This window comes from Monodon monoceros, unplaced genomic scaffold (assembly GCF_005190385.1).
Source record: "Monodon monoceros isolate NGI ecotype Baffin Bay Population unplaced genomic scaffold, NGI_Narwhal_1 Super_Scaffold_4, whole genome shotgun sequence".
In the NCBI taxonomy this organism is placed as follows: Eukaryota; Metazoa; Chordata; class Mammalia; order Artiodactyla; family Monodontidae; genus Monodon; species Monodon monoceros.
Window position 1 is genome coordinate 52,583,051 of NW_021703781.1, and position 21,916 is coordinate 52,604,966.

Consider the following 21,916-nt stretch of genomic DNA (forward strand, 5'->3'; position numbering starts at 1 on the left):
AACACCACAGGTATACTGTATATCTGGTTATGTTATATATATGTATGCACACACATATATGTAACATACATACATATATATGTGCATATATATACATACGTATGTGTGTATATATATATCAAATGCTAGTCTTTTATGTGTGTATACACACACACACACACACACACACACACACACACACACACACACACAAAAGACTAGCATTTTTTTTAATACCACCCCCAGCCAAGAACCAATTTTCACCGTCTCGGGGGTGATATCACTCCCACTGATCATGCATGCTTTCCCCAAGCCTTCTAGCCAAGAGAAGGCATCAGGGGTTTGGTGAGACATTTTAATCACTGAACCGACACCCACGCGGCCAGGGAAGCAGCTGGTTTGGGTAGGTTTGCTGCAGGCCATTGTTTGAAGGACAAGGCCATGGCCTCAGACAAATGGAGGATTAAATACTCTGACCCCAACGTGAACTAATTCAACAGAGGCACCAGGATGGACCCCAGCAAGGAGTGGGGCATGAAAACCTCCCTCCTGAGCTCAGGTTCACTTCAAAGCAGGGTTGCCTCCAGTAACTGGTGTCACAGTGACGTGGTATCTAGAAGATGCTCAGGCTGTGAGCCCTGCATCTCGCCGGGATTCGGGATGCAGTTTCAACACCCACTGTCCCGCCAATAGCTCACTTGCGCATTCCCACCACCGCCCCCCGCCCCGAGCTCTGACTCACCCAAGCCAAAGTGTGCCACGGGCTCCATCTCGCACAGGTAGCCTGAGCCCCCGTCGATGATCCTCAGGTGGGCCCCACTCTTCTTGGTGTAGAGCACAACCTTAGCGCCCCTGGCGAAGGCCCCAAACTGGGTTCGCGGCACCACCCGCAGCCAGCTGTTGCTGAAGCCCTGCAGGGAGGGAGGAAGGTAGGCCCGGGCATCAGCGGGCTGGGCAGAAGGAACAGGGAGGGAGGGTAAGAGAGGGACAGAAGGAGAAAGAAGGGGACAAGAAAAGGGGCAGAGGAAAGAGAGGAGGAGGGAGCCGGGCAGGGAGACAGACTGGCTGAAGTTTGCAAAGAGCAGCCCTGGAAGAGAGGAGGGAAAGCCAATAGACTCGGGGAAAACAGTGTTTGGAGGAGTGCCAGCAGAAGGCTGAGGGGCAAAGGGCTTCTGGGAGGCAGCTGTTCTTGGAGTTCACTGTGCTGCTGGGAATTTGCTTCCTCCAGGGCCCAGGTGTCCATTTCCTGCCACTCTGGTCAAGCAAGCATCCCGGGCTCCTTGGCCCTCATCCAGCCCAGGCTCAGCACGTTGGGCTGGGCTCTGTGGGTCCCCGGGTCCAGGCACACCTGATTCCCCCGGAAGACGGACAGCGGCTGAGCCATGGACTCTCCGTGGGACAAGATGAGGTCCAGCATCCCGTCTCCATCGAAGTCTGTCACTACACCGCCTGCAACAGCACAGATTTCACTCTGTCGGCCAGGAGACCCACAGGGGAGGGGGGCTCCTGACCAGGGCCAGGTCCACGCCCTGAGTGTGGGAGGAAAGAGCACAGCCCTGGGCATTGAAGACTGGAGCTTGAAGCTCCTCTCCTTTCCAGTGGCCGCTCATTCATGGAAGAGGGGGTCCATTTCCTCCCCCTGGACTTTTGAAGGAAAGCACGGGTGCAAATAATTCAGACTATGAGGGCTGCTTTCTGGTCTTTTATACACGCCCTTTATATTTGCACTGTTTTTGCCAGTCTATCGGGGGTTTGCGTATACCTGGCCTCCTTTTGGTCCTCACTACAACCCAGAGACGTGAGGAGGGTGGATGCGATTATCCCCATCTTATGGGTGTGGCGAACAAGATCCAGAAGATGAAGTGCCTTTTCCAAGGCCACAGGTGAGGCAATGGCAGGGCCAAGTCTTGGGACTCCTGATCCAGTGCTCGCTCGCTGACACCAGGCTGAGTGCCAGGAGGGGTGAGACGACAGGACGCCCAGCCTCGCCTTTGCCTCTCCTCCTGGCAGAGCATCGCCAGAGATGCTACTGCCCATGGAATCCCACGCCTCTGACCCCGCGGCCCTGGGACTGGGAGAATGGACCGTCCCCTCCTCTGCTTCCCGCCTGGCACTCCCAGGGCCTCCTCCCCCACTCTCACCCCTGCCCCAGGATCTCAGCCCTCAGAGTGGCAGGGATAGGATAAGCCCTGCTGTGGGACTGGCTGCACCACCCCTCCCGCCCTCCCCCCAAGCTAAGGGCAGCACTGAGACAGGGGAGAGCAGGCCAGAGCCCTCAGGGGCCCTCACCTGTGCCCCGGCCCTCGGGCTCCAGGGCGTCGCCAGGATTGAGCTCCTCGATGAGGGGGTCGCCGTGTTCCCTGCGGATGGTGCTGCGGGACAGGAGACAGGCTGCTCATGGACGACAGTGTGCTGGCAAAGCCCCAGTGGGCTCCCTGGACCTCGAGGCCCACTAGCTCCATTCTCCAGCCCCTGAGCACCCTGAGACCCTGCTGCACGTGGGCTGCCTCCTGCATGCCGACAGAGCCACTCTGCTCACAGACCCTGCCTGCGCCTTTCTTGGGGTTTAATTCACGTTGGTAAATATTGATTTTTCCTTCTCTAATGGATGAATTATAGACAGCCTGGGGAAGGGCAGCTGACGGATGGAGAAGGGGCAGGGATGCAACTACCTTCAACTGACCTTCACTTTCCTTCTAGCGGCCCTGGGTTTCTGAGTTCTGAATGCTACGCAGGGTTCCACCCCTACTCCGGGGCCACCTCCTCTAAGCCCTCCCTGATCGTCCTACTAGAAGCAATGCCTTCCTGCTCTGCCTCTGTCACTTTCCTGGCCTTTATTGCTTTCTGCCTTGTGTTGAAGCTCTATATGAATGCATCTTATCTCCTCAGTTAGACTGCGAACTCTTTGCAGCCTGGGACCATGTATTATTACTCTTCTTTGCATCTCCCACAGCATCTAACACAGTGCCTGGCTCTCAGGAAGCTCCAGACATGTCCGTGGGGTGCATGGAGGAATCCAGAGACAAAAGGGAAGAAAGGGTCCCTTTGGGTTGCTAGGGTTTTGTCTGTTTTGAACTCTGAATCATGATAATATTTGCTGTAGAAAAGTCCACTGTGAAAGTCCTGTTCTTTCTGCACATTGAGCTGAACGCTGATGGTGGCTTTGAGCTTTCCTCTCTAATTTTTCTCACTGGGTAGATTCTCGCAGCCTTGGGCGCTCTGTCCTGGCTGTGTGGAGCAATCTTGGGGCTGGGGTGGGGAGAAAGGACCAGGAAGGATCTGTATCGCTCTCCCCTTACGTTGCAGGTGGGGCTGTCACTTAAATCACAGTCACCAGAGGGCTGTGCTGTGGCCAATGCTTTCTTTCAGGAGGGAGCCAGGGTCCCCTGAGCTGGAGCTTCTGGTGGCTGGATGGCAGAGGGTGCTGGCAGAACTGCAAGGTGTCTGCAGGGTTGAGCACATGTCCTGGGAGGTGTCCTCTGTCCGCGCGGGGCGTCTGTGCTGAGCACATCCATGTGTGCAGTCTGGGCAGTGAGCAGCATGCCCGGAAGTGCTTTTGTGTGTGTGCACACCTGCCGGAGGTGTGTGTCTGCCTCAGCCTGCTAGCATACACAGTCCCTTCAACCATTCGTGTCCTGCAACCTCTGTCACAGCTGGGCAGAGCCATCCCTGGGTTCAGGTGACAATGGAGTTAGGGGTTTCTAAGGCTAAAGCCCAGAAGTTCCAGGGCAGAGCTGGGCAAACTCACCCAGATTTGGGCAACCAGGGCAGGCTTCTCGGAGGAAGGGTCAACAAAGCTGAAACCAGAATGATGAGTGAGTCTGTGTCACTCAGAAGTGAGAGAGAGGCAGATGGTGTGGGCAGCCTGAGGGGTCCAGGCCTGGTACAGCCCAGAACTGAAAGCTTGGGGTGTCTGGTGCTTAGGTGTAAACTGGGGAGTGGAGAGTGACAAGGCTGGGGACAAAGCCAGCCTGTGGGATGTATCAAAGAGAAGGTAGTGGGGAGCTTCTAAGGGGTTTAAGTGGAAGAGGGGTGTGGTCAGATTCGCATTTTCAACAGCTTGCTCTGCAGGACTGGACACAGGGCGGCAAATAGAGAAGAGGGAGTGCGCAAGGTGGAGCCATGGGACCAGATCAACGCACATCCTGCCTGGCCTGGGACAGTCCCTGCTCACGCCTGTCATCCCGCCATTGTTAACAGGGCCTCTGCACTCTTCTTAAGCACCTGGAGTGGGTGATGAGTTCCCTGGTTTCCCGGGCATCACTGAAGGGCCGGCAGACTCACACACACCGAGGCTTTGCATCCCTGGTGACTCCTACAAGGAGCCCACCATGTTTCCTTCGGTGACACGTGACAAGCCCACTCGGTATGGGGCAGGTAGGGGCTCAACTTCTAGAGTTGCCAGCTGCGTGGTGGACCCAGTCTCTGCTGCGAGCTCCAGACCCAGCATCTACCACAGGGACTCGGGGCACAGCCACGGACTGGGAAGTGGCTTCCACTGAGCTGTGTGGAAACAAACACACTAACCCATAGGGTGACCATGTGCTGACCCTGTCCGCAGACAGCCCGGGGCCAGCCTGCCCTTGGGGTGGTGGGAGGGAAGCTGGGAGGTTTGACAGAGGCCAGACAGGCAGAGGAGGTGCCTGGGTGCTCGGGCCACAGAGACTCCTTGGTGCTCCGGGCCCTGGCGAGTGACACTTTATCAGCCAGAGGAGGAAAGCAGTGTCTCTGTTAAGGAGCAACTGATCTTCCGCAATTAATCTGGAAGTTGTGAAAAAGCTTTTTGCAAGGCACCTAATTAGCAAATCTGGTGCCTTCAGGGGGTGATTACAGCTGGTCGGGATTGATGCTTTGTTAATAATTATATTTTAAAACACGCTTAGTCACAGCTCTCGCCTTTTAGTAATAGTTGAGGGCCCTTCTGGGGGAGGGGATGGGGGCCTTGGGGAACTGAGCAGGTGATCTGGCCCATTTCCTGCATCCAAGGTCCCTGGCCCACCTTCCTCTTGCCACCTGGTGCTGAGGCCCGTTAGCATGTTTTAGGCCAGGAACCAGGGCCGCATGTGTCCTGAGGTTTGTTCCCCAACAGCAGTTCTCAAACGTTGGTGTGATAAGAATCACCTGATGCCTAGTGCACGCGTTAAAAAGACAGATTCCTGGGCCTCAGCCCCTGAGGTTCTGATTCAGGAGATCCAGGGCGGGCCCAGGGGTTCTGTACTTTAAATAAACACTCTGGGTGGTTCTGACGCCAGTGGTCTCTGGACCCCAATTAGAGAAAAATCGAACCTTTCCTCCCTGCATGCAGTGCTCAGTTGCCTCCATTCTTGTCTACCATTCCCTCATCTACCATTAATTGTCTCATTCAGCATTTCCCAAAGGATGTTTAGCAGAGCACCAATCCCAGGAGAAAAATCTCTGAAAGAAGCATCTTGTACTGAAATCTATTTGGAATACTCCATTCACCTCTTGGAAAGTAAAAATACTCATGGTCATGCTAAAGGCTCTGAGAAGTCCTGTAGTCAATACACCTGCCTGTCTTTGCTTCATCCAGATGCACCCAAACAGATTTGGCTCTGGAACCCCTTTGGGTGGTAGAGTGGAGCCTGGCTTCTAGGCACACTTTGTGCATGTCCCCCTGACCATTTCCTCCCCAACAGCAGGAGGCCCAGGATTCCCCGCCTCACCTTTCCACCCCCATTCTCTCAGCCTCTTGCTCAATCCCTGTCCTTCCAGCTTCTAATGCTCCTTCATCAGGGGACCTTCCTCCTTCCTCCCCTTGGAGCTCCTCTTTTGAGTCCTAAGCCTTCCTCCCTGACCCCCACCCACGAAGGCTGAGCAGCCACGAGCCAGGCTGAAGCATCTACCGGAAGAGGCGGTTGGCTGAGGAGCTGCGGTGGGCAAAGTTGTTGAAGAAGATCTCCAGCTCCTGGTCATTGTCAAAGTCGGCAGCGATGACTGTGCGGACAGGCGAGGGCATGGAGAACTTGGGTGAGGCGATGTCCTGGGAGGAGAGAGGGCTGCAGGTCAGCGGACAGATGCGTGGGGCAATGGGGGCGGCCTAGAGGCCAACTCTCCCCAACCCCGTGTGTGCGCGTGCGCGCAAAGATAAAAGCCTGACCTAGCACGTCCTCTATCACCTTCCCTGTAAGGGCCCTAGGTATGCTGTGTTTAGGATCACATAAACTTCAGGCTGCTTGTAGGAGAACAAGGAGGTGAGAGGAACAGTCCTAATTCACACCGGTGAAGCACCTTGCTGTTCCCTGGTCCGGACCACATGGGGCCCTCCCATCAGTCACTCGAGGCAGGGCTGATGTGAGCACTCCCATTTTACAGGTGAGGTAACTGAGTCCTGGAGAGGAAGGGGAATTGCCCACTGTCATAGCTAATGAGTGGGGGCCGTCACCAGGGCTCTGATTCCAGACGCTATGCCCTTCCTAGTACGTGCCCTTCGTCCTCCGCAGTGAGAGGCGGAGGCTGGGAGGGCACTGGGCAGTGCTGTGCATTTAAATCCAGGCTTCTCTGCAGACTAGCTGTGTGGCCTCAGGCAGGTTACTTAACCGCTCAGATCTCGCCTTCCTCATTGGTAACATGGGGATGAGTAATAGCTGTCCAGGTTGTGAGCACCGCATGTAAAGCGCTTGGCACAGGGTGGGCACCAGGTGATCCCTGGCAGTCTGTCCTGGCCCTGCCCATATCAGCCTCATGAAAGGTGGCAGAGGCGGCCTTTAGCTGTGTTTTTCCTGCCTTTATTACCTTACTTTGTCTCTTGGGAGTCTTTTGATTTTTTTTTTGAGATATTTGCCTTGGGGGGTTGCAGTATCAGATACCTCTGCGCAGGGCTCACGAGGAGACCCCAGACCCAGGACAGCCCAGCAGGGACTTCAAAGTGCTGAGAGGGCCTCGGTGGACCCGGCAAAGTGTCCCACCTATGGAACTTGCCTTTGAAATAGAAGAGCTGTGGAGGGCGACCTTTTGTTTCTCAGCAGAATATCCATTCTGGGTGGGTTTGTCCCTTAAAGACGCAGGAGCCTGTCTTAAGTCCCAGGGTCCACGTGGGGAGAACTGGGAAGGACACAGTTGGGGTTTCTGGGAGTGGTCCTCTGCCCTGGCCCTGCCACTGGGCCTCCTACTTCAGGCCCTCTCCCCTGGCCACAGGAATGAGCTGCCCACTCTGGGTTGCCCAGGGGAATAGGCTGCCGCCAGCAACGCAGTGATGAAGCCGATTGGGAGCCCGGCCCGCTGTCCAGGGTGGGCTGAAGAGGGCCTTGAGAGCTGGTAACAAAGAGACCTCAGGATCTCGAAGTTGTTATTATTCTAACGGAAACCTACATAGGCCCCTTGGGGTTGCCCCACTGGATGCCTGGGCTTCCAAGATAATGTATGTAAGATGCTTGGCACAGCTCCTGGCACACAGAAGGCACTATTATTCTTATTCTTATTATTGCTCCTGTGCGCTCTGGGACTGGGCTATCAGAAGAGTCAGTTGACATTTGGGGCTGGATTATTCCAGCCGGTGCATTGTAGGACGTTTAGCAGCACGTCTGTCCTCTGCACGCTGGATGCCAGTAGCACCTTCTATCCCATTTGTGACAACCAAGAATGTCCCCAGATACTGTCAAATGTCCTGGGGTAGGGACAAAATCACCCCTGGTTGAGAACCTGGGTTAGAAGAAAAAGCTGAATAAAGATGGAAATCATTCAGGATCCCAGGAGCAGCTGCTCTGTGGTCAGGACGTACCTCTTTTTCACCCAGAGGGCCTGGGTCTCAAGCCTCTGCAGGGAATGAGTGGCTGGCCCTGAGCACCCCAAGGTGGCTGCCTACAGGGGAGGGGCCTGTGGCAGTGCCCCAGACATAAGGGCCCTGGTGGCTCCCCTGGGACCATCAAGCTTCTGGCAAATGCCGCCACTTTCTTGCTTCCTCGGGGGCTTCTGGCAAGACCAGGTACCTCCAGAAGCATCCTGACTCCCACCACCCCATGCTCTCCATCACCCTCCTGAGAAAGGCCCAGACTCAAGCTCACTAGGCTGGTGGTACATCCCTTACTGTCACCAAACAGTCTTTCTGAAGAATTCTTGGTGTCACAGACTGTCGGTAGCTCAGGGAGGGGGCACAGAGAGGGGTTCAAGGTTACCTTGTCCCCCACCTGTCATTTGTCCAGAAGGGGCAACTGTTGGGAGCTCTGTGGCCTCAACCTCCCCTGTCCCGCCAGCCCCACTGTGCCCTTGGCCTGAGCCTCAATTTGAAAAGCTCAGGCCCAGGCTATGGGAAAAATGCTCCCGAGCCAGAGAGTGAAGCCCACCTCACTGGGCCTTTGCCCTGCCGCTGCGCACCTTGCGAGGCTGCTCTCTCTCCTCTGCCAATGACCGTGCGCTGGGCACTACGGACATCACAGCAGCCCAGGCAGGAGCCCATCGTCCCCCAGATGTTACCTTCCTTGTGGCCATCCCGCCCCCAGGCTCTGCAGAGCCACAAGCCCCTACTCAGCCTGGTGGGAGGCACAGGCGGGGCTGCAACCCCAAGATGACAAAGCAGGGGAGCGAGGCAGAGGCTCCTTCTTACCCGAAAGTGCACCTTCCCATGGGCGGTCATCTGCAGATAGAGGCGGTGGGGGCCATTCCAGTTGCCATAGACGATGTCCACTTTGCCATCACGGTTGAAGTCGGCCAGGGCGACACCTCGCCCGTGCTGGTGGGGGTCATCCACACCTGGGGAGGAAAGGCAGGCGCCCTCAGGGCAGCGCCCCCTGCAGGCTCCACAAACACTCACCTTGCCAGGGCCCCGTGAAGAGCAGCAAGGGAGGGTGAGCCTCATCCTGTCCCGATCTCTCCACAGGGGCAGAAGGTGGGCAGCCACCTGGTTGCAGAGAGAACCAGAGACTTGCCTTCAAGCTGCACTTGCCCAGAAAGTACTATTTTTACTCGTTTTTGGGGCAGCATGGGCTGGGGGAAGGAGACTTGTGGAGATTCTGGAGGACTAAAGCCCTCCCCAGCCACCGCTGACACTGGGATACATTAAGTTGATCATCACTCTTTTGCTCAAATTTCAGTGCTTCCCCAGTACTCTTGGGTCAAGTTCAAATTCCTGCCCGGGGAGCACAAGGCCCCTGCCTACCTTATCTGGTCTTTAACTGGTACCACTCTTCCCCCTTCCGCATATGCACCGGCCACCCGGGGTTCCTTTCATTTCTCAAATGACCCAAGCTCTTTCCAGCTTCTGGGCTTTTGCTCAAGCTGGTCTCTCCTTCTGGAACGCTCTTGCCAAGGCTCTTGGTTACTTGTTTTTCTTCTGCTCCCAGCTGTAATGTCACCTCCTCAAGGAAGCCTTCCCTGACCACTCCCATGAAAATAAGCCCCTCCCACCCACGCTGCTATTCATCCTGACAGCCTCCCATTCTCCTCCATTGAGCTGATCACACGTGCAGTTATGTTCCTTTGTGGGGTCCAGTTTTCCTACTAGACCTTACACTCCATGAGGTGAGGGTCTGTCTTCTTGTTCACCTGTGTTCCCACAGAGTCTATCTCAGTGCTTGTGGTGACCGGGTATTTTTCTGTAAACACTTGCTGAATGAATGAAGAGACATAAATAATTTGACAGAAGGCGACCAGGGACTTCGGTGACAGCAGAGAAAATACAGCACCATGACTGAGAAACGCACAGTGTGCCTTGTGAGATCTGGGAAGAAAGCTTGTGGGTCCAGTGTCACCTGTTTGTGCTGTCCCTGCATCTACCAGTGGTCAGTGGGACTGAGCTGATCCTGGGGGAGGATGGAGGGTGGCTTTGCCCAGAGGGATGGCCTGACCTCCTGGTTGCCCAAGGCAGACATGATCCTTCAGGTCGAGTGCAGAGCTGACAGGCAGTGGAGGCCGGCTCTAAACACCCATGCTGAGTCTTCTGGAGGACAAACTGCCGTTGGTCATCAGGCCCTCAGAGATGGCAGGTGATAGGACAATATGATGGGGGATGGGGATCACAGACCCAGGACACAGCGAGCTCTTGCCAGCTGCAGATACGGAGATCCTGAGGATAGGGGCCAGCAGAAAGCAAGGTGGGGCCCCCCGAGAACCTTGGGGGCTGGGCATCCCCTTGGGGGAGGCGAGGATGGGTGGGGGTGGGGGAGAAGAGGCAGGGAGACCCAGGCTGGAGAAAGAGGGTTTGCAAAGGCGTGGGGGCAGCCTCCAACCTCTAGGATGAAATACCCCATTACTTCTCTGCAAAACTCCCCAGCCCGAATGTCGGTGGCCTTCTGTGTTGGCCCATTTCTCTCCTATCTATGAGGCACCTTGACAAGGAGCTGGTTCCCTTTCACGAGAATAATCGGTGCGAGGCTGCACTTCACAGCAGCATCTGTTTGGGTGATGAATGCCCTCTTGACATGTCTTGTTAAACCCCTGCGATCACTCTGACTTTCAATTACGGGCATAGCACCTTTCCTCTCTCCTCCCGTCTGATACCTTCTCCTACTCCAACTTGCTCGCTCACCTCTGCTTCCGTCTCTTTAACACCTTATCAAATCCTCTAGGTTTTCTCCACCACCACCTCCTCTTCATTTTACGATTTTTCAGCAATGAGAAAATTTGCTGCTGGAGCGTTTAACAGGTGAGCTGCATGGGAGGACGGGCCCGGGGAGCTGCCTCCATCTTTAGCTTTGCCCGGGAAGAACAGGGGAGCTGACTGGCTGCAAGGGTGCATTTGTGGGGTGTTCAAAATGGGAACTCCCGGGCAGAGTGCTGGAAGGGCAGGTACTTGTAAGTCACAGAGAATATGGATCAGTACCTGCTCAGGAATTGGATGCTAGCTGTCAGCACCAGCTGGCGCTTGTAGGACCTTGGATCTATGTGTCTACATCCCCGCTCACCTCTTCCTCCGGAGGCCGGAGCTCGTCCCTACGCCACCAAGAAGGAGAAATCAAACCTCCCATTCCTTGGCAAGGTGGGGAGAAGTGGTTGAAGGGCAGACTGATTACATCCACATACTTTTATTATGTGGCCCAGTCTTTGCAGACACAGACAGATTACTATAGTGATGTAGGAGCCTGAGTGAGTAGCACATGCAAAGGCAGTGGGAATACAGAGGAGGCAGTGCCAATCTCTGCCAGGCGGCGCAGAAGGAGGCAGGAAAGGCTTCACAGATAACACCTAGGCTGAGTGTTGAAGGATAAACAGAAGTTTTGCAGATAGAGAATTCAGGGGGAGGAGTGGCAGGTGCAAAGGTCCTGAGGCAGATGATGGATGAGCACACAGGGAGGAAGGGGAGCAGAGCTGGGAGCCTGGAGTACTATTTTTGTGTCGATTTTATTCTGCTTCATATTATAGCTATTCGTTCATTTGTCTGTTTCCTCCTCTAAAATGTCAGTGCCTTGTATGGGCGGGTGGGGGGAGTGGGGTAGGGTGATCTTAGCCTTATTCAGGTCAGCGTCCCCAGCTCTGAGCACCAGCCTGGCACTTAGCACGGGTTCAATAAACGGCTATTGGATTGAGTTGCATGTTTAAGATGGATGCGGGGAGAAGAAATGGAGAGAGGCAGCTTAGGGTGGAAACCAGTGCTGAGAGACACAGGCAGGACTCAGAGGGACACGGGCCAATCCCAGTCGCTGGAGAATGGATAACGGTCAGGCGTTCCAGAAGCTGTCTCCCCAGCCACAAACATCCCCTGCGTCCTGAACCATGGGGGATGTGGAATTAAAGGTGACAAGCAACATTTCCCTGTGCGGTGCAGACAACGACTTGTCCCGCTCTCCCTGGGGCCGGTGGGACCTGGAGGGAGCAGGGCAGACCAGAGTCCCCTGTAGGGTGGTGGGGGTCACAGGACAGAGGCTGTTTTACTCACCAGCACTGGCCGCAGCATCCACGAAAGTGCCGTCCCCCCGGTTGTGGAAGAGGAAGTTGGGCCCGTTCTCGTTGTCGCAGAAGATATCTGAGGCACTGCTGCTGAGGATGGGGCCCACGCTTACGCCCCGGCCGCCTGGGAGGGCACAGCGACTCTCACTGAGCGGCAGAAGCAAAGCCCCAGGCCCGCGTGGAGGATGGGGGCCGCCTCGGAGGCCCACGACGCGCTGCTATGGTGATGCCTCGGAAGAGGCAGGGGTCGGGGGCGGGGAGGGGCGGATTCTGACATTCCAGGTGCTCCCTGGAGCCCAGATGTGGGCTCACGGTTCCATAAACCAACGTGGAGGGTGACCGCATTGATGATGAGGCAAGTGAGGAGCAAGATGGAGTTACTTTGTGCCGAAGGAATGATTCCGTGAGCTGAGGAACACAGAGGCCACCACACAGCCTTCTCTTCCCTTCGGTAGCTGAATTGCACTAATGCGAAACCCATCTCGACCTGCGACATTTTGATCAAGTCACAGATTCCCTGACAGCCCCCAGCCTTACCCTGATCACACATATGCTGGTCAAGATACTGGGTGTGTTCCTGTTCTAAGGACCTATAGAAACAGGTTCCAGCCACAGGTACAGGGATGCTTACTTTGTTTTGCTTGATGTAGGAGACAAATGCGAGCACCTGCCTGTCCCTCAACAGCGATGCAGAATGGATTACGGTGCATCCACATGACGGACTATTCTGCAGCTACTAAAGAGACTGTGTAGATCCACGTGTATTGACTTGGAGGAACGCCCATGACATATTGTTAAATGAAAAAGCAATTCGCCAGGTAATGGTATTGTGTGATCTTATTTTTATTTTTCAGAAAAAGGAAAACAAATGATACTTCTGAATATACGTGTTTGTGCAAACTTGTTTTTGAGTTTGGGGAAGAGTGGGGAAGGCCACACTCCGAGCTGTTCGCATTGGCTGCCCTGATGGGGTAGGATTTAGGGAGGGAAGGAGAGACAGTATGTTGGCCTTTTTTGGGAACGTCTGTATCGTTTGGCTTATTGTAACAAGAAGTGCTTCTGTAGTTTGAAAGGAAAAAATCCAATAAGGTGTATATTTTTTTTAAGAAAGAAAGCAAGCAAGCCAGCTCTACGTTAGGGTTTGAAATGCCCAAGATCAATGTGGACATGTCACCAAGTCTAATCTTAAGGTGTCTTGAACAAACCACCCCCAACCAGTGAGTTTCAAATAGAGCCCTGAAAGCCTCCCCTCAGCCTCACTGCTACCCCGGGTATGGTGCAGAAAACAGCCTGACCGGAAGCAGGACATGCATTCTAGTCCCACCTTGGCGTTTTCACAGGTTGTGTGACCTTGGGCAATTCACGTTCCCCGTTTAGCCTTGGTTTTTCTCATCTGAAAAATGCAGATGGTGTGACCTGCCTTTTCTATTTCAGGGTTTTTGAGAGGATCAGATGAGGTGAGAAAAATAAGAGGATCAAATGATGGTAAAGGTCTTTGTGAATCCTACAACCTTGCTACTAAGGTGTATCACCTGTGCGCTTCTTAGAAATGCAGAATCTCAGGTCCCCACCCACTCAAACAGGACCCCTGGGGCGGTTTATGTGCGCAGTAAAGTTTGGAAAGTGCTGCTCTGAAGGGCTGTTCAGTACAACGAAAGCAGTTATTAGAGCACCAGAATGTGATTTTTTAAAAAAGTTAATGAGCACTCAGGCAGACCTGAGTGATCTAAGCCAGGTGCCCTCACCAGCCCGCTTCTGGACAGGGCAGAGGTTTCCACTGTGCTAATTTGGGATGAAGGTTCTTTTGGTCCCCAGGCTCCTCCCATCCTCTGAGATTTGTCCCTGGAGGAAATCATGGGGCCTTTCTCACCTGTGCAGGTGGAGCTTGCCCACCAGGGGCCGGCTTTGGGGCCAGAGTGGGGCAAATGGCATTGCCGCAGTCATTGTTCTCCTGGTGGGGCTCCTCGTTAACACATCCTGGGCCCTGTGCCCCCGGATTTCTCCCAGGTAATCTAATTAGCTCTCAAGGAGAGCTCAAGCCTTGTGAAAATGGAGCCACTGAATCCACAATACTCCAGGGAGAGCCTTCATTAGGAGAGCCCAGGTGTGGGGCAGGGCGGGAGGCTTTCAGACACCTTTCTTTTCCTAAGCCAGCAGGGAGGGTGCTGGGCTACAACCTGGGCACCTCTTCTGCCCATTCAAAGAGTGCTGCTGAGTGGCTGCTGGCAGCTGTCCCTGCCCTGGTTCTGCCAAACTCCAGCCCAGGATCAGGCTTTGGTGAGAAACCCTCGGTCTTGTCTGGGTCCCCAGCAATTCCAGGTGGGGCTCCGGGACTTGCTGCCATGCAACTCCATCCTTCTTCCACCGCTCCAGCATCCTCCAATTTCCTCTCTGCCTCTGGCTCCCAAGCTGTGACACATTCCCTTCATTTTCTACAAGGCAGGTTATTTCCCTCTTGGACAAATTTCTAAATCTTTCTAATTAACTAATTGGCTTGGGTTGAAGCCTTGCACCATTTGTAACCTGTAATTACTAGAAAATTGCCATGGTAACCACACTACTAATTAGTGACAATTTATTGCCATGGCAACTGGACCATAACAGAGATGTTACCCACACCTCTTTCTTGGCAAGTTTGCTGCACAGTTGGGGAGCAGGTGAGTCGGCAGCCGGGGAGCCAGCCTCTTGGGCACGAGCCCCAGCAGCCTCAGGATGGAGAGCCAAATGGGGGTCTGAGGCAGGGACAGCCAGGTGCCTGCACCCCTCGCTGAGGCCGCAGGGGAAACTCTACTTCCAGGTCCATCATGTTAGCTCTCTTCAAACTAATAAAATCCATCCATCTTAAGTGTAGCCTGACTCTCCCACTCCCTGCCCGGTCAATGACAGAGGCCCCTTATTCCGCAAGTATCTTCTACCTGGACCTTCCCCTCCTCCCCTAGCTCTTCCCCCTAAGTCTCCCTGTCTTCTCTGTTACATCCACCCTGTCTCCTGGCCTCTTAAGGTTTAGCACACACCTTATGGGGCTACCAGGGGCAGTTAGGAACATCTTTATTTAGCCCTGGAAAATGATGTTCCAATAGGGAGTTGAACTCCACTTCACATCAATTAATTCTTTTATACTTGAGGCAAGAACATCCTCTTGGGGGCAAGCAGTTCCCCAGGTGAAGCTGGAGAGGCACACCGGTTGGTAGGAAAGACTGGGGATCAGGAAATTCGAGCTGTGTGACCTTGGGCATGTCACTGAACCTTTCCGGCCATCTGTTTTCTCACCTATAACACGAGACTGATAATAATAATAGCCCCTTCCCAGGTTGTCATAAATATTAAGTGAGCTGGTTTTTGGAAGGTACCTTGGAAAACGTCAGGTGCCACAGAGTCATTAGTGGGACTATTTCCCACCTGTTGGGTGAATAATGTCCCTTTATTTTTCCAGCACTTTCAAGCTTCAAAGGCCTCCTTGTTCTGCTGTTGGGTGTGAATGCTGCTCCCTGCCCATCCCTTCCTGAAGGCTTCTCACTCTGTCCACCAGGCGGGGTGGAAGAGGTTGTGACAAGGGAAAATGCTTCCCTACGGCCCCCTCTTCCTCCTGCCACATTCTGACACCCCCTCTGATCCGCTCAGTGGGCCTGAGCCCACGGGGCAGCCCCGCTTACCCTTAAGAACTGCACCCCTACACTTGGGAGATGTAGACACAAGTCCAATCTGGGTGCAGCCAATTCTTCTCTTAGACTGCATCAGGGCAGCCCTCGGGCTTGGAGGTGGGGAAGGGAAAGAGAGGCTGCTGGGAGCAGGGCGCTTGCATGCTGCGGCAACTGTACAGCAGAGGGCCTGGGATGAAGAGGCAGGGGATTCGCAGTGCTAAGGAAAAGCCTCCAGGGGCTGCCCGGCCTCTGCACCTTCTCTGGAGGCAGGAACTTGGGAAGTGTGCCCTCCAGGCCTTGGTCTCCCTCTGTGAAGTGGAGGCGGGAATGAGAAGGTCTGCAAGACTCCTTCCAGCTCTACTTTTCAGTGCATCCTCCTGGGCCCCTCTACAGTCTGCACCATGGGGGCGCCGCGGCGAGGCTGTCAGACAAGGAACCTGGACCTGTGGGACTATTCTGCTGATTAATGATTCTAGTGGATGCTAAGGCCTGCAGGTTGCCGAGAACATCCAAGATATTGTAAAAGAATAGCAAAGCACTGGAACATGCAGGGGTGGAGGAATGGACAGTGTGTGTGTGTGTGTGTGTGTGTGTGTGTGTGTGTGTGTGTGTGTGTGTGTTGGAGAAGGAGGTGTGAGAAGGGCAGGATGATAACAGCCTAAACTTCCTGAAATTCTAACACAGAATCATACTGTGTTAGGGCTGGTGTTGCTACCCCCGGGTCCTCTGAGAGTGGTCCAGATGCTGGGCAGGGTTCCGAGTGTACTGGTGTGGAGGGTATTAGACAAGGACATTCCCACTCACCCCTAATCCCTCTGGTCTGTCCCTGCAGGACATTGAGGGAGATGGGGTGGCAGGAGGACAGGCTCCATCATTTGTCCACTGGTGGGGATTTTCAAACCTTGGGCACCTGGTGGGTACAGGAGGGAAGTCGTTCCTCTCTGTGTGCCCACCCCCCGAGGCAGGGAGGGGGCTGGAAGTAGCTGTTTCACGAGGGAGGGCAGGAAAAGGAGGGGCAGGAATAGCTCCAGTTCAGTCCTGTGTACTAGGTAACATGCACGATTCACCTCACCTCATCATTTTCTAGGTGAGGAAACCGAGGCTCAGGGAGGCATAACTGCAGCCAGCAGGCAATGGATCACAGTTGAAACCCACGTCTGAGTGACCCCAGAGCCACTCTCTCCCCACAGCATGCTCTCAAACATTTCTACTCAAGTTCCCTCTCAGCAGAAGTGGGATCTGTACTCCTGGTAAGGCCCAGAATGGCCAGCCATAGGCTTGACATTAAAAAAAACCCAACTCTCTTGTTTTAGCTGAAGAAAATGTGTACCAAGATTGCATTTGTATTCTATAACATCTGTGTTTGCTTTGAATAAAAAATGATGTCCCTCCCTGTCAGTCATCTTATGCTTCTGACACTCCGTGTTTCCTGGGGCTTTGGCGGGCCTGTGGCTCTACTCCCTGGGGGTCCCGGGCCCTGGCTGAGGACCTAGCCCTGCCTGTCCCCAGCTGACAGGTCTGGCTGCATGCCCACTGAAAGGCCAGCACTGCCTGGGAACCCGGGAGACTCTGAGGCCCCCACTCTGCCGCCCCAGGTCACCTCTCTGGAGCGGCTGGTAGGGGTCCTCCAGAAGGCCTCAGCTGGGCTGTAGGCATCTCTGTCTCCTCCATTTACTTCCTGTAAATCAGATCTGCCCTCTGTTTTGTTCTATGCTGCTCCCAGCCAACAGCAAAACTGCCCGCCCAATATCATAAATCCACCTTCATTTTCTTTTCAAATTTCTTCTAAGTCTTCTTTAATCACCACCTTGCAGCCTGGACAGATGCTCCCTAAAAGGGTGAGGCCAAATTGCAGAGCTCCTGGGGAGGGAGTAGAGGCCAGGGCGAGACAGGGTCCAGAGTGAAGAAGGGAAGAGAGATGGATTCCAGTGGGAACAGGGCTGAAGATGCCCACGCCTGTGCCCAGGACTGGAGGACATGCCAGGAGACACATCAGAATACCTCCAGGGCAGGGGTTAGCCCTGCTTGCTTTGTGCTTCCCCCTGGGCTCCCTACACCCAGGAGATGCCCAGCAGAGGGTCCTGGCATCCTTCCTTCAGAACCTCAGAGGAGGGTGTTGATGTCTGCTACACTCGGTGGGTACCGCCCATGTGCTAGGCCCTGTGCCAGGCATGCTCTATGTTTATCTCCTTTAATACCCCCCATTTTTCAGGTGAGAAAACTGAGGCCCAGAGAGGTTAATAAGTTGCCCACTGCTGCCTGGGAAGGAGGACATGGTGGAGGCAGGATCTGCACCCAGTACTCTGGCTCCAGACCCTGTCCACTTAGCAGCTCTACTTGACGGCTAGTTCAAGGTCCTCAGAGAGGCCATGGGACGTTCCTGAGATCATTCGGGGCCAGAGAGGCAGTGCAAACTTTTTGGTTCCCACCTTCCCCCACCTTGAGTTCCTGCCTGGCTCTCTCATGGGGAGAACTAGTTCTCAGGATTCCCATGCAGGGCAGTTCAGGCTCCAAGAGGCTGCAGGCAGCGGGGGTCTTGGAGAACCAGGAACCATGGGGGAGTGGCCTTCCCTCTGCTCAACTCTGCACCAGCAGCAGCTCTGGCTGCGCCGCCCTCCAGGGGCCCTCGAGTCCCCCGAGAGCGGGCGCGCTGGCCGCTAGATGGCACTGTAGACCCAGTAGAGCGGCGGCCCCAGGCAGAATCCCGAGTCCGGACGACATGCCTCCCCTCCTCCTCCCGCGGAGACGGACAGCCCGGTGCGGGCTTCGCCATTGCCCGGCCTGCAGACCGGTATGCCCGGGCCAACCCACTGCTACCCTGAGCAGCCCAGGCCAGGCAGCTGTTTCAGGCAAAAAAACAAAAGCAAAAACAAAAAACCGGGAGCCGCAATTAAAGTCCAGAGGGCCAGTCCCGGGGGCTGAGTTTTCGGTGGTCGGGCCCCTTCCTCTTTCACCAACCCCTTCTGTCTTGCAGGCTGGAGCAGGATTCTCAAGCTGGAGGTCATCAGAAAGGTCAGCTGGTTGTGGCAGCTTAGGCATCAGGGGCCGGGGCTCTAAGTGCTAGTTTTTCTGCAAACCTCCTGTGTGACCTTGGGCAAGTCTCTTCTCCTCTCTGGACCTGGATTTGTTCTTTTGCAAACAGGAGGTTCTCCAGGGTCTGTCTGGCAGATGGGTGTTGTGTGCCTTGGCTCCGGGGACCTGACTGCACATCTGGCCATGGCTTGCTTCCCTCACTGCCTGCGTCTCTCCCCACTCCCCAGGCCCCAGGGCACCAGCCTGGAGCTGAGCACTGGCCACGTGGCAGAGCCTCGGCAATCAGGCCCTTACATTGGGGTCCATTCCTGGGGCTCAGGAGGTTGCTCTGGGCTAGTTTTCCAGCCAGATGTCCATGTGTTGTGAACAGAGTGACGACGGGGGCTGCACGGTAGCGTTGCGGGGCTTGGAGGGCAGGGAAAGGGTGGGCTGGGAAGGCGGGCAGACAGAATAGTAACTTGGTGGGCCAAATAGGTTCTTGTCAGCCAAATGGCTTTTGGAAGTCTGCAAAGCTGCTCTAACATGTCCTCTGGGCATGCCAGCTGCCCCGGCCTGCCTGCATGCTCCACGAAAGCTGCTGTCCCTTCCTTGAGCTGCCCCGTCCTTCCAGCACAGCCTGGCACAGTTGGCCGGTACCCCTATCCCCACCCTGTGCTCCTCAGCGGTCTCCTCTTGGTCCCCTCCTTCCCCGTCCCTGGTTCCTGCCAGCCCTTCTGCCAGCCCCACCAGCGTGAACAGTGTCCCCTATATGCTCACACCCAGCCTTCTGAATTCTTTGATTCTGTGTATAACCCTCGCTCCCAGACCTTGCCTCCCTTCCAGCTCATCATTATCAAGGGCTTCATCTCCCCAGTCTACCCTCCTTCTCCTGCAGATCAAGGCACTTAATTGCCAAACCAGCCCAGTGCATAGAACTGAGAACTGTTCAGAAAAATTGTCTGCACAAGTTGAGGCTGAAGCTCCTGCATGTTTATTCCTTTTCCCAGGAAAACATGGTTTATTACTGACATTCAGCCTCTCTGCTGCACGTTCCCAGGCAGAGCTCTCGCGCATTCTGATGGAGCTGAGCTGTGCAAACTGTTTTATTGTCTAGCCGTTTGTTCCCACAAACTTTGTCAGACAGGTCAACATCAATCTTTCCCTCTCACTGAGGCGGAGAGCTGGCTGGAGAAAGGCATGGTAAACTCGGGAGAGGCTGTGACAACCCTTTCTGGGTAGGACTTTGAGATGATGCCACCACCCAGGTGTCTGGAGGCAGGGGGAATGGCCCAAATGACCCTTCAAGGATCCTTCCAGCCCCCAAATTTGGATCCAGGCCAGCTGCCACTTGGAATTCTGCAGTGCAAATTGGGATGGATATATCGGGAAGGTCAACCACTGAGGGAATTTCTACACCCAAAGTGCAGGTTGGGTGTGAGTGAGGCCAGAGTTCACGTGAGAAGCTGTGTACACCTCTGGCTTCCTGATTTTTGGCACCCCAAACAGGAACTGGATTGCTCTGCCATCAGCAGTCTATTGGCAGATTATCAGAGTTTAGTCAGCAGCCGTGCTGGAATTAGAAAAAGAGCCTTCCCTAGAACAATCTCCCTGTCAGAGACTCTGACAATAGGTCTCCCATCCAGAAAGATGTGCAGGGAGCGTGACTTCAAAAAAAGTGCTGGAGAGGTTTTGGAACAAGAACACAATTCTTTGAGCTCAGTTATCTGAGACGGGACCCAGCTGAAGGTTAGGGATTTAGCACTCAATTCCTGGCCGCTTATGTGTAGGTAAATAATTTCATCTGCTGTTTGGCAATAAAGAATGCTTTAAATCTTGGCCTCTGTGATTTGTCAGTTTTCTCCTACAGAACCTGTTCACCCATCATTTGGGTTACAGCAGGGAATGGGGCAAGAGGTTCCAAGGAGAGGATGATGTGGTGATGTTCTTGGCTGTCTGACGTCACCCACTGGGCCCCCCCCAAAAGCCCACCCCTGCCAGATGTCTCATCATCTGGAGAGGTCGCGTGGGAAGAAGCCATCTATGGGTGGTGGGATGGAATAAAGCCTTCATCCTCCCTCCCCAGAGACACAAACCCACCCTCTCCGGTGGTCTCTGATGTATTAGACTCAGCCTTGCAGGGTTCCAGCCCCCAGCCCCTCCAGCTCACAACCTCCCCGTGTCACTCCGCCTACCTGTGTATTTGCTGACCCCAGCCTCAGCAGCGACGTCTCTGAGCGCCAGAATGCCCCGGGAGAGGTCACTGGCCTCCGGATCCATTTCAATGAGGGCGTCAGGGCCCACATTACCGTAGGCGTAATTGGCGATGTAGATGGAGTAGCGTCCGGAGCCCTGAGGAGGAAGGGAAGGAGGGTAGTTGAGCAGGACCACGGCGCGGGGTGAGGGGGGCGGGGAGCCCAGAGAGCAGCTCCCCCGCTCCTCTCGCAGGACCATAGCTCTTTCACAGGTTCGGCCTCTGCTCCCGGGGTCTGGCGTGCGTGACCTTGCACGACACAACTCCAGAGGTGCTTTTCATAGAGGCTACGAAGCGCATGACACCCCCAGAGTCCTACAGCAAAGCGGCCCCGCTTTTCCTTCCATCCTGTTCCAGAAGAACATCCCTCCCTCTCCTCCACAACCACCTTTTTATAGACAGTTTTCTAATGTGCCTTCTCCTCCAGCTGAGCTCTCTCCAGCTGCCAGCCGGGGTAGCTGCTCAATAAATATTTGCTGATTGATTGATCTACCAATTCCCATTATTCTCAGTCTCGCTCTCCCATTCTAGCTCGCTCCAGCCAAGATGACAAGCAAATTCGTGAGCCATCTCCCTGCCCCACCTCCACCCTGTACTTCTTCACTCCTCCACTTGGGTAGCTCGATAGGCTCAGCTACGCCAGGCTCCTCCTTCCCACTTCCACCCCCTTGTTTTTCCCACGTTACCAGAAGGAAATAGTATATTGCTCCTGCCTTTATAACATTGTCTCAAATATGTATGTATATTTTCCCCTTTGCATCCAGGAGAAGCCCTGGGCACCAGCTCCTCCTTGCTGTAGGCATTCTCTTCTCTAGTCCAAGACACAGCTGATGAAAGATTCTTTCCTGCCTGTTATTATAATGGTGTTATTTCTTCAATGGATACCTTCTTTCTCCCAAGAGATCCACACAATTTCTCAATCAGTTTTCTAGCTTTCCTCTTATCCCTTGCAGCATTTCCCTCCAATTAATCAGACAGTACATATTTCTTGAGCTCTAATGATGTGCAAGGTGCTGGGGTATAAATGTACTTAAGACCAAGTCTCTGTCCTTAGGTTGCTTATAGTCTAGTTTAAAGGAAGCTGACAAGGACCTGCTGTATAGCACAGGGAACTATACTCAGTATTTTGTAATAACCTATAAGAGAAAAGAATCTAAAAAACATAGATATATATGTATGTATAATTGAATCACTT

General features: G+C 54.3%; 1 protein-coding gene across 4 annotated transcripts in view; it reads right to left on the reverse strand.

Moving 5' to 3' along the window:
• The window catches only part of CRTAC1 (cartilage acidic protein 1), a 132,788-nt gene that overhangs the window by 13,856 nt on the left and 97,016 nt on the right, over nucleotides 1-21,916 (reverse strand). For all 4 annotated transcript variants that reach the window (XM_029245573.1, XM_029245572.1, XM_029245569.1 and 1 more), the window contains 7 exons: nucleotides 20,663-20,819; nucleotides 11,807-11,941; nucleotides 8,540-8,685; nucleotides 5,844-5,980; nucleotides 2,269-2,351; nucleotides 1,328-1,428; nucleotides 722-890 (listed from right to left, as the gene is read on the reverse strand). In XM_029245573.1, coding sequence (XP_029101406.1) covers nucleotides 722-890; nucleotides 1,328-1,428; nucleotides 2,269-2,351; nucleotides 5,844-5,980; nucleotides 8,540-8,685; nucleotides 11,807-11,941; nucleotides 20,663-20,819 — 928 coding nt within the window. The remainder of the gene's footprint in view (nucleotides 1-721; nucleotides 891-1,327; nucleotides 1,429-2,268; nucleotides 2,352-5,843; nucleotides 5,981-8,539; nucleotides 8,686-11,806; nucleotides 11,942-20,662; nucleotides 20,820-21,916) is intronic.